Here is a 12,500-nt window from a genome sequence, read left to right as displayed (position 1 = left end):
CGTAATGCCACCTTTCATCACAGAGGATCTTCTCGGTAGCTGACATTATCCTCTGCTGAAATCTGTTCATAAGCTTCTCAGACGACCAGTTGTCGGCGATCAATACTGAGCCTTGATACTCTTCGGCCATAAGGTTTATTTCCGTATGTCAGGAGATGCACTTGGCCCCAGGTCACGTATGGTGCCTTTGACCCAGGACAAACACGAGAGGAGGATTGTGCTTTGTGAATGAGACGCCATCGGCTTTATCTATCAACTGTAGGACTTACCTCCGCTCCGCAAACTGCCATTTTCCTCCTCACTTTTGCTTACTGTCGGCACGACGGGCTAATCCTTTTCCCGCTTCAGTGACCTTAAATAATTTTAGTTTATTTGAGCAATAAGAAATAGGTTCAAACCACAACTTACGCTGCCAGAGAAAATCTTGAAGTTTTTCTGATAACGCTGTGCCGTGTAAGTTTGCGTTTGTGACAAACTTTTGTCTGGCAAACCATTGATAAATATCAGCAGGGCTTTATAGAAGAAATTTCCTTTGAGTAAAAGGTCACGCTTCTTACGTAAGCGTACCTTGAGACAGATACGCCTAAATACCAGGATGCTCCTGATCCCCAGCGCAAAACAAGAGCAGATTCGCCAATCGATAAAGGAGGGGACCATGGCCGAGATATTGTCGAGGATGGACGAGGGGGTTGGGGGGGGGTGGGGGCAAAGGGATTGACGGAGGAACGCGTACAGTCCTTGTCAAATACTGACCGTGGTTCCATCGTCTGATTGGCATAGCCAAAATTGGCATAGGAGTTGACCTTTTGCCGCCGCTTCTTCCTCCTTCTCCTTCCAGGTCTTTCATTCCAGTCGCGTGGAATAACATCTTGTTCCTTTTTCGGTCAGTGGCGTCATTGTTACACAGTATTCATTTACCTATTGTTTTCATAGTCGCTTTATTTTACATTTAGGGTCTGCTGTCTTTTTTCTTGCAATCTTCATATATCATAGTATAACGTCTTTAACAAAATACACTATTGTCTTTTTCTTGTATACGAATACATCAGAATAAAAGCATTACGATTGTTTCATTTCTGAAATGCATCAATTCATTCCAGTAGAAACCTTCATCAATGCACACCGTTCAGATGGCGGGTATCCTACCATATTTCCAAAATCCTGGATAGCTGGAATCCTGAAAGGTTCTTACACTTTCAAAATGAAACTGTTCTTTCATCGATTATAAACACTACAACTCCTTCGCGGTGCAAACGTCTTGTCTTGTTGTTTTACAACCACAGTGGCTACATTTTTGCAAAGCGAAAAAAAAATAGATCTAATGCACGACTTGAGAATGGCTGCTCCTCAAAAGTTCCTCTCTCTTTGCAGAAGCTTCTGGATAAAGGAGTAGGTCGAAGTCCCGAGGAGCTATATTCGTGCACAGTCGGTGAATAACCCGAATCGACTCGCTATGACCTGACCGCTGGCCAGAGCTGTCTCCTCTGGGGTCTCTTGATGGCCTACGGTGGTTATTGTTTGGAGGAGAGCCAGGTCGACCGTAACCTACCCTCTCCCCCTCAGCTCATTCCCCTCGCCTCCTCCTCCTCCTCCTCCCCCACACTCTGCCCTACCACACCAAGCATGATGCACTCTCTGCAAAGGCATACAGAATATGGCCCCCCTATTAAAGCTATCGCCGGAGGTTCCCGGCTCGTGCTAATATTGTTCCAAAATAGAGGGACCGAGAGATGGAGGGTGGAGAGGTGGCGGGGGATGGGGGGGCACTGAAACCATTGCTATGGATATCACAGCAAGGTAAAAAAAAAAAAAAAAGTAATTTCACAAGGCCTTTATCGTATTTATTTTTTCGCACATTCTGCTAAACGTTCGGTGGAGGTAATTTTCATTTCTTTTCTTTCACAGTCAGCTTTGTCATGATTTTAGTATCATGGTTTATCGTATTTATAATATCCATCAAATACTCACGAGTGAGTCTTTAAGATCACCATTGGTTTCCACAGTGTTTTATCTATTTATTTATTTATTTATTTATTCAAATATTTATTTACCCAATCTTCAGAACGTCAATATCAGAACATAACACTATCCCACATTAACAACACTTTTCACTTCTAACTGGCGTAAGTGTTCCAATGCAATTCTTCTCTTTCAAAACTTAACAATTCAACCATATTAGTAGAAGCATAACCAGTCTAACACCATTTTCTGCAATCCATTCGATAATTAAGTCACCATCACATTTTAGGTTAAAATTTTAGTTTAACCTAATATTATTTTTCTTACCGTTTCATACTCAAAAGAGAAAAAACATTTGGCACTTTTAATCATATCCTTCGGCAGAAAAAGGAGGACTTCCAGAGGAGATGATTATTCCCGTGTAGATTTTTTCAGTCATCGACATCGCCTGAGGGGATAAAGCAATCATTTGTGAGCATAAGTATGATGAATTAAAAGACTCTATTTGCTATGGAGTTTTATTTTATTCAGTTTTACTTCAACATGTATCTACTTGCTATACTGTACAAACACACACACACACAGATATATTTAATTGTAATAGCCACTGTACCCTCTTGACTTCTCGAATTCTTCACTCTGTCTTGAATACGCTTGCCACTGCAAAGCCTGAGACCCAAATGGGGGAATATGAAGAAATTTTGACACCCGTAGCAGGATTCGAACCCGTATCCAGGGTATCAGAACGAAGTCATGTTACTGTCCGGTAACGTGACCTTGCTCTGACATCCTTGATGTGGGCTTTAATCTGCATGGACGTCAGATCTTTCAAATTCTTCCATGAGTCTAGCTTTGTAGTGACAAACATATATATATATATATATATATATATATATATATATATATATATATATATATATATATATATATATATATATATCTATATATATATATATATATATATATATATATATATATATATATATATATATATATATATATATATATATATATATATATATATATACGATTATCACTACAAAGCCTAAGATCCAAATGGAAGAGTATGAGGTAATCCTGACGTCCATGGCAAGATTCGAACATATTACATATATGTGTGTGTGCATTATTATCCCTGCACTCTATGCACATATGTTATGTGTATTAGTATGACTTTATTTTGGAAATGCGATAACGCACTCTAATAAAAGTATACAAGGCTGTCAACTATTCGCTCATTTTCATATAAAATTTTTAGTAGCATATACCTTCATTAAATGGAATAATTTGTACACCATGAATATATCACCATTCCAAGTGTTAATAAAGCGATATTGTACAAGGAGAGGGAAAAGCCATGGTTATAATGATGAGATAGATTTCGTTTAGGCTTATGCAAATTATCAAATTTACATAAACTATTAGTACAGCATTTAATCTCCGCAGAGCCAAAGATCACGAAGCATGACAAGACCTCTCTGTCAACTTTCAAGTTCATTTGTTGTCGTAATTTGCTTCATGTACGTTGGAAAAATAGGAACGCCAAACCAAACCATAATAAATGAAGTGAATATATACAACAGTTCTTTCATACGTACACACACACACACACACACACACACACACACACACACACACACGCGCGCGCATATATATACTTATATAAATATGTATGTATATATATATAATATATATACGTACATATGTGTGTGCGTGTGTGCTTGTGTGTGTATCTACGTATGTATGTATTATGTAATAATGTATGTACGTATGCATGTATGTGATGACTAATATTTTACTTAAAGACATTTCCGACTTTCCTTCGCCTACTTTACACAAAACTGGCGTCTCTAACTAAAACTACATTGCAACATCTGGATATTATTGGATTTTTTTTTCATAAATCTAGACTTACAAAACTCAGCGATATTTTTTTCCAAAATTATGTTTACAATTTTTTATATCGACAACGACATGAATAATGACAGATGTAATAAATTACAAATCTTTTGTAATCGTTAAATACTGCAGTGAAGTATCGTATTATATCTCTCAGAAGAATCTACAACATACATTTTACTGCTGGTCCCAATGTTGTGTAAAGGCGATATTGTAGTCCTTATACTGTATTTACTTATAATAACGAGAGTTGCAGAACTTTACTTTATAATATGAACTAGACTGTTTTTCAGTCGATTACTCAAGACATATTGCTATTAGTGAATGTATAAAATGTATTAGTGAATGTATAAAACGTATCAGTGAATGTATTAGTGAAAGTATGGATCCCATGGCTTTTCCTGTAATTGTCACATGTCCAAGCAGATGCTGTTCCCAAAGAGAATCCAAAATTAATTAAGGAAATCCATAATAATCTAGGAATACTTATGGTGGATAGTCTTAGAGACAGATGTATTCCAAGAATGAAACAGTGTATTGAAAAGATTTCGTGATATCTCCTTGCGTTTCATTGGCAATTCTTTTGCAAATGGAACGTATCGCTTTGCATTACAATAAGTTCTTTCACACGTTACGTAGAAGATTCGAACATTTAATTATAAAATTGGTTTGTATAATGCCTGCCTCGGCAAAGTAAAGCAGCAGCTCTACGAAGAAGTTTGGATATTTACGCGATGTTCAGTTTTTGACAGTGAAAAGCTACCTATAAATACTGCTTATCGAACTGCTTTATCCGCATAATAATAATAATAATAATAATAATAATAATAATAATAATAATAATAATAATAATAATAATAATAATAATATTTTTTTTTATCACAGTCATTCGATTCGACTGGGTGGTTTTTATAGTGTGGGGTTCCGGGTTGCATCCTGCCTCCTTAGGAGTCCATCACTTTTCTCACTATGTGCGCTGTTTCTAGTAGCACACTTTTCTGCATGAGTCCTGGAGCTACTTCGGCATCTAGTTTCTCCAGATTCCTTTTCAGGGTTCTTGGGATCGTGCCTAGTGTTCCTGATTATGGGTACAATTTCCACTGGCATATTCCATATTCTTCTCATTTCGATTTTCAGATCTTGATACTTATCAATTTTTTCTTTCTTTCTCATCTACTCTGGTATCCCATAGTATTGCGACATCAATGAGTGATGCTTTCTTCTTGATTTTGTCAATCAGCGTCACATCTGGTCTATTGGCACGTATCACCCTATCTGTTCTGATACCATAGTCCCAGAGGATCTTTGCCTGATCGTTTTCTATCACTCCCTCAGGTTGGTGTTCGTACCGCTTATTACTGCAAGCTAGCTGGCGTTTCTTGCACAGGCTCCAGTGGAGGGCTTTTGCTATTGAATCATGCTTCTTTTTGTACCGATTCTGTGCAAGCGCCGGACATTTGCTTGCTATGTGGTTTATGGTCTCGTCTTTCATATTGCACTTCCTGTATATGGGCGAGATGTTATTTCCATCTATTGTTCTTTGGATATATCTGGTTCTTAGGGCCTGATCTTGTGCCGCTGTTGGCATTCCTTCTGTTTCCTTCTTGAGCTCTCCCCTCCGTAGCCATTGCCATGTTTCATCGCTGGCCAGTTCTTTTGTCTGTCTCATGCGCTGTCCGTGCATTGGTTTGTTGTGCCATTCCTCTATTCTGTTTTTCCTTCTCCTTCTTCCCATACAATCCTTAGCCACTCGTCTTCATTGGTTTTCTGATATTGCCCCAGTGCTCTGCTCTCGAAGTTGACGCAGTACTCTATGCTTAGTAGCCCTCTCCCCCCTTCCTTTCGTGTTATGTATAGTCTGTCTGTATTTGCCTTTGGGTGTAGTGTTTTGTGTATTGTCATGTGTTTTCTAGTTTCCTGGTGTATGCTGCGGAGTTCAGCCTTCGTCCACTCCACTACTCCTGCGCTGTATCTGATTACTGGTACTGCCCATGTGTTTATAGCTTTCGTCATGTTTCTGGCGTTGAGTTTTGACTTAAGTATCGCCTTAAGTTTCTGCATATATTCTTTCCTGACCGTGTCCCTCATCTCTTGGTGTTTCATATCCTCTCCTTCTATTATTCCCAAGTATTTGTATCGTCTCATCTATGTGTTTGATGCTATTCACATCTGGTAGCTTTATCCCTTCGGTCCTTGTTACTTTGCCTCTTTGTATGTTGACCAAGGAGCATTTTTCTATTCCAAACTCCATCCTGATGTCCCCAGATACAATCCTTACAGTCTGGATTAGGGAAATAGATACTCTAATCCAGGCATCAAGGAATTATTATTATTATTATTATTATTATTATTATTATTATTATTATTATTATTATTATTCCTGGAGTAAAGATACCAAAAAACAGTTTTACAAAGCAACAATATTCTTATAAAAACATCTGGTATTATGATGATTCAAAGTCAGATGTAAAGGAGACGTTTTACTTATTATGTTCAAATCTTAATATGTACGTTCCACTATAATTATATATACGATAACATCAAGATCTAAAGACTGGACTTTATAAAGCTCCCCTCAGATGAAGTATCTTTTATAACTACTTTTGCAAGAGTTCCTTTTAATTTTGTGAATCAGGGCCTTATTGAACGAAGAACTGATACCTGTATGAAAGTCTTAGGTAAATACGAATATTATTGTCTATATGTACAGTGAATCATCGCTCATTTCAAAAATATTCTTGAATGGACTGAGGTGAATGGAATGATTTTACATTAATACTCTTAATTTACCAAAATACTTTATTATTATCAGCCTACTATATGAAACAAAATCTTAACAAATACCCTTACGATCTGAAAGATTAGCCTGCTCTTTACATAGTTAAAACAGCTCTCTCTCTCTCTCCCTGGCCATTTCTTTTAAATGATACATCCGGGCAAACGTGGACCCACAGCTTCGTTAATTAGATAAGGCGTAATTTCTTTATCATTTCTTTTTCCAAAGTTTAACAACTGCATTAAAGTTATCCTTCCTTTGTCTTCAGGCACGGAACACGGCTGAGAGCAGAGATGCCTCTGGAGCTTTCTTTCTACATTCTTATTGAAAAGTTTCCTCATTTCTGTCTTGGCCCAAATTTTCATATTAATTCTTTTACCGGCGAGTCATCTTACTGTAATGTCGGCCGAAAATTTTGCTGACTATAATCAATAATTTGCTTATTATATCTTTTTTTTTATTGAATGTTATTTTTCATAATAATGAGATGTTTCTTTTGGTTTGTTTTAAAACGATAATTCCATAATCTTTAGACATCACTTGCTCTCCAGTTTTATTTAGCAAATCCTTTCTTATCGTGAAATCTGTATTCGTTGGTACTGAGCACGATGGAGTCTAACAGCTCTATATTTAACATGCATAGTATATCAAAGAACCATTAAGTAATGAAGTAAGTGTTTTAATCGATCAGTCTTTGAAAAATATTTCGGTGTAAATACCGTTTCATTATCACGGTTAGGAGCAAAGTCCATCGGGAAGGCGTGGGTATTTGTACCATTCAGGAAACGTGATTTTGGTTTGTTTAAAAATAAATAAATAAATAAATAAAACTGAGTAGAATTAAGTGACTGAACTTCACGGGTTATTTTGTTCTCTAGCTGTAGGATCCGATATCTAAGATTTGAAACTGGAAACTGACTATAAAAAACAGTTCACTTCACAACTAATACAGATGAAATTACAAATAAACAATACTGGACTACATGTACGACCATTTCATCCGCGCGTGATGAATATTCTCGACGATTTATCATAGAGATCGTTAAATGGAGTGGCTTTCATAGTTCACACTGAGAATTTTCAGGAAGCGCCTCTCTCTCTCTCTCTCTCTCTCTCTCTCTCTCTCTCTCTCTCTCTCTCTCTCTCCAGATCCACATTATTATGATATATTGAACCATAAAATCACCGTGTTTCAGGGAGGTCAAATAAATCTACCTGAACGCCTCCATATCGTGATATAATGCAGTTCTCCTCAGATAACCGTGATGTTCAGGAGAGAATGGGATCTCCCGGAAGGACAGCCTCCACCCCCGCCCCCCTCGCCCGCCCCACCCATCAACTTCTTTTCGACCCTAATGGGATGTTTATTGACCTTCAATGCTGGTTCTTACTTTCTACTTGTTTTCCCCTCCTATTGCTTCTGGAGCATTTACCCCTCTCTCTATCCTGTATCTTTTTGTATACACACACAAATATCCAAATACACGCACACACTAACGCAACACAAACTATGTATATAAACATATATATATATATATATATATATATATATATATATATATATATATATATATATATATATGTATATATACTTATATATATATATATATATATATATATATATATATATATATATATATATATATATATAAATAAATATATACATATGTATATACAGTATATATATATATATATATATATATATATATATATATATATATGACAAAATCATAAAAAAACAGCAAAACCATTAATACTTACAGTTACAAGTGACACCTCACATCTAACTGCCGATAAAACAAAAACTTTATCCCATCACTAGAAAAAAACTGATAACCTGCAAATAAAAAGTAGAAATGATAGAAATGAAACAGAACCTGCTCCCTACAGCCTATTATTGACAGTCCGATAGGCGACGCCAGTGAGCCTCCATGCCTTATGCATAATGGACCTAGATTCGAGCTGCCTCCGGTATGGGGCGAAACTGGCCTCATTATTAAAGCAACTTACGTGTCAGGTCGTACCTGGAATGTAGGAGGTGCGACTCTTGGGGTTATAAACTTTAATGGTTGCAACGTCGGCAGCTGTTACCTCAATGCCACCAGGCCAATAATCGTCAAGAGGGCCACGCCGTCCGCCATCGCTGTTGCTGCTGGCACTGCGCTGCCTGCATGGGGTTAACCAGAAGAGAAGGATTTGTGTTACTGAAGCTCGATTTAAAGGTGGAGGAATACTCTCGTCTTGCTCTGTTGTATTTGACATAGCCACCTTACAGAAAAGCTAAGATGATCATTATACAACTTTCGTCTTAAAAGACTAATTATGATAATAATAAAAATGGCGATAATGGTACTGACAACAATAGAATCTTTAGTTAAAATAAGAATCAGAGAGACAGTTTATCATTTATTTTTGCTTAGTGAGATGGTTTAATGTAAGCGAATGTACACACCTTTAAACATTAACATAACAAAAAGCAAGAAAATGAGAGGTGCTTTTGTGTACAGTGGAGATGAAATGGCATCGACCCTCAGGTCTTTGTGTAAACAAACTAAAGTGGCAATGACCTTTTGTTTGTTTACCCAGACAGAGCTAAGTGGCATCGACCCTTAGAGTGCTTGCATAAACAATTTAAATTGGCATTGACCTTCAGGTTGTTTATATAAATTATTTATATAAACAAATTGGTATCAAAATGTTAAAATGGCAACGACTTTCAGTTTATTAGCATAAACCAAATAGTGGCATCACCCATCAGTTCATAAGCATTGAACAAACAAGCATGTCATTATACTTTGTCGTGCATTCATAAACCAATTTCCACGGATTCGTGATTCTGTAAAAAAAAAAAGTTGGGATACAATGAATACCATTTTTACGACCTTTTCCAATTAGGGGGACGAAACAGTCCATATACAAACGTGCAGCTTTGGTATGCGTCGATGACTACACGTTCGTCTCACCATATCAATCTGTGTAACACCCTGAGATAGTAAAATCTCTTTTGCCCAGCGCTAGGAACCAGTCAGTAGCGGCAGACCAACAACCACTCTATAGCGTTGTCGTTTTCCGTTTTCATTGCTTGTTCCTCTAATATTCACCCCTACCTTAGTCCTCCCTGTTTTCATACATATGAAAATGAAAGAGAGTAACGGTAATGAACGTTGGTGCTTCTCCGTTCACCATTTTTTTTAAACCAGCGCAAGGTCGGTAACACTGGCAGTTGAATGCTGCTTTTAAAAATTGTTTCATTACAATATTTAATTTTCTAATAAAAAAAAAGTGTAGACCCGCTCAATGAAAATAAATGTGGTTCCTCCCGCTGAGTTAGGCTGACAAACCCACCACTGACTACGTATGTTTATTGGATTTTGATGTTCAGCTAACTAAACCGTTTGAATTGACGAGGGATCATGCACCTTGTTGTGGAAATGTTGCATGTAATAATATTTCCTCCTTTAAATACTGTTCTAAAAAAATAGTTTATGAAACCAACGATATAATGTTAGTTCTCTTGTGTGCGGTTTTTCATTTCTTAGCGGGTTTTATTCTCTATGCGAAAAATATGATTTACAAAAATACAGACAAATACTTTGTCAGCTAGAAGAAAAATTAAATACCAGCCAGAGAATTAGTTGCCCAAGGCAATAAAACTGGTAGTGAATTTATTTGTTGAAAGTTGCAGTCCATAATTACTTGAAGAATATGTATTAATAACCATATTGCTTGATGGTGTCTTCCTTTGACTCGTCTTCATCATTATAGCTTTAATCATTCATATTTCGATTTACTTCAAGGTTCATAATGTACCAGTAATAATAAATTCACTTCATTATAACTAATACTTATCTAAAATATACAAGAACGGTTGAGAGCGCAACATATTGTTTATGAACCTCAAGGGATGAATAGTTTGTTTGTTCCGCCTGCACCATTACTGGCATCTTCTGTCTGCTTATTGTTACCACGTCAATAGCATAAAAAAAAAGCACAATTGAATTCAACTCATTATTGCAGAAGGGAACAGAATCAATGCAAAATTAATTAGACACAAGTGACTCTGATAAAGCGAAGCCACTGTAAAATAAAGCACACGTTTGACCGTTAACGACAGGTACAAAGCGACGAATCAATTGGGTCAGAAGGAATTGTGATCACCGCAAGGACGAACGGTAATCAAAATGCTCAGCAGAGAATTATAATCATAATTACTCGCGATTACAGTTGCAAATGGCGACCAGTATAGTTCAGCATTGGGATAATTATCGATGACCCGTACGTGATAATAGAATCATAATTACGGTCATTATGCGTTGCATGGGACGCGAAATTAATGTCGAATTTTTTATTGGTCTGTTCCAGGCCAGACGTTAAGACAGGGCAACGTGGAGGCAGACAGGCAGACGGATAGACCAACAGAGGTGGGAAGAGAAGAAGAAGAAGAAGAAGAAGAAGGAGAGAGAGAGAGAGAGAGAGAGAGAGAGAGAGAGAGAGAGAGAGAGAGAGAGAGAGAGAGAAAGGAGTGTATTATGTGGCCATTTTAGGCAACACAAGATCACTGTTATTTGTGAAAGCGTTGAACAATGCTTTTATTTCGGAAAGTTTCTATTAGAGTAAAAATAAGTACGTGCATCTCTGAAAATAAGCTTCTTTTAATTGATATTTTATTTTGCGGTAGTTGGGGCGCCGTAAATTTTTTGCCTGAGTTACGAAATAACATTCATATTTGTAAATACGCACAGAAGGGCGATTGAGTTCCTTCATGTGCTGATATATAAATAAACATATCAATTATGAAAACCTTATTTTTCCGAAGAGGTACGAGCTATTTTTTTTTATAACTATATGATATGCTATGATTATGTTCTTTTTACGAGAGCTTTTCCAATGAAAAGCAGATTAGGTTAGTTAACAAGGCACCAGAAAACATAACGAATTGGTGATAGAAGATGTGAGAACAGAAAAAGTTATAACTGAAGACAGACAATTACTTAACAAAGCTCAAATGCTACGAAGAAGGATGAAATAGCCATAGAGAAGCATCGTGGAAGTGAAAGTTATAATGGAAACGACGAACTTAGGTCGTAAATTTACTGTTCATTAGATACTAGAACATTGTGTAAATGTTAGAAGGGGTAACAGACGAAATAAAAAACAGCTGTAAATCCATTACTGTTCCTTTTACTACCATGGCACGACTGAAGAATATGCATTAGTATACGAATCTATGTACTGTAAATGCCACTAACTGTAAATTTCTCAGATGTCCTATTTCCTAAAATTTTGCGATACATGTTGTCTACTGGTTATTTATTCATTATTCGGAAGAGGATATAAAAGGAGAAATTTTTCTTTCTTATTAAGAGTGAAAAGGATTAGAATTCTTATCCAGCTCGTGCGTAAAACACTACGTCGAATTCACATACACTTTTTACTAAGACCCATACTCACCTTGGTAAAGTTATGCTGTGGCTAATATTGGTTGTAGAAAAAGAAATTTAGTGCATTCGACTCAACGTTCACATTGGTGAAGTTATGCTATGGCTAATATTGGTTGTAGAAAAAAATTTAAGTGCATTCGACTTAACGTTCACATGTCAGCTAAAAAAAATTCTAATCCTTTCTTTTTCATAATCCTCTTTGGAATAATGGACTTTTAAGGGGACAAAATGTCGAAAAATTTAAGAAAATTGAGAAATCAGATAAAATTTCAGTCTGTGGTCTTTACAGGCGTTTTGCACCCTTTTAAATTGAATATATAATTTATTCTAGTTTTAATTACCATACCTATGGGCAATATTAGTCACAACGACTTGTTAACTTATAAATTTCCAGGTATTTTTCGTACTTTTTTTCTAGCACCGAA

At 36.6% G+C, this 12,500-nt stretch overlaps 1 protein-coding gene across 3 annotated transcripts in view; it reads right to left on the bottom strand.

Moving 5' to 3' along the window:
- The window catches only part of LOC136844435 (cell adhesion molecule 2-like), an 855,447-nt gene that overhangs the window by 487,438 nt on the left and 355,509 nt on the right, over positions 1–12,500 (bottom strand). The window contains exons 6-7 of one of the 3 annotated variants that reach the window (XM_067113666.1): positions 8,645–8,801; positions 1,889–2,407 (exon numbers count right to left, since the gene is read on the bottom strand). In XM_067113666.1, the coding sequence (XP_066969767.1) occupies positions 8,722–8,801 (80 nt within the window). In that variant the 3' untranslated portion in view covers positions 1,889–2,407; positions 8,645–8,721. Of the gene's footprint in view, positions 1–1,888; positions 2,408–8,644; positions 8,802–12,500 lie in introns of those variants that run through there. The other 2 variants (XM_067113664.1, XM_067113665.1) reach the window with 2 other exon arrangements.

The sequence above is a fragment of the Macrobrachium rosenbergii genome, chromosome 12 (genome assembly GCF_040412425.1).
Source record: "Macrobrachium rosenbergii isolate ZJJX-2024 chromosome 12, ASM4041242v1, whole genome shotgun sequence".
Classification (NCBI taxonomy): domain Eukaryota; kingdom Metazoa; phylum Arthropoda; class Malacostraca; order Decapoda; family Palaemonidae; genus Macrobrachium; species Macrobrachium rosenbergii.
Note: the sequence above shows the minus strand (reverse complement) of the source record. Positions and strands in the feature narration are given on the sequence as shown.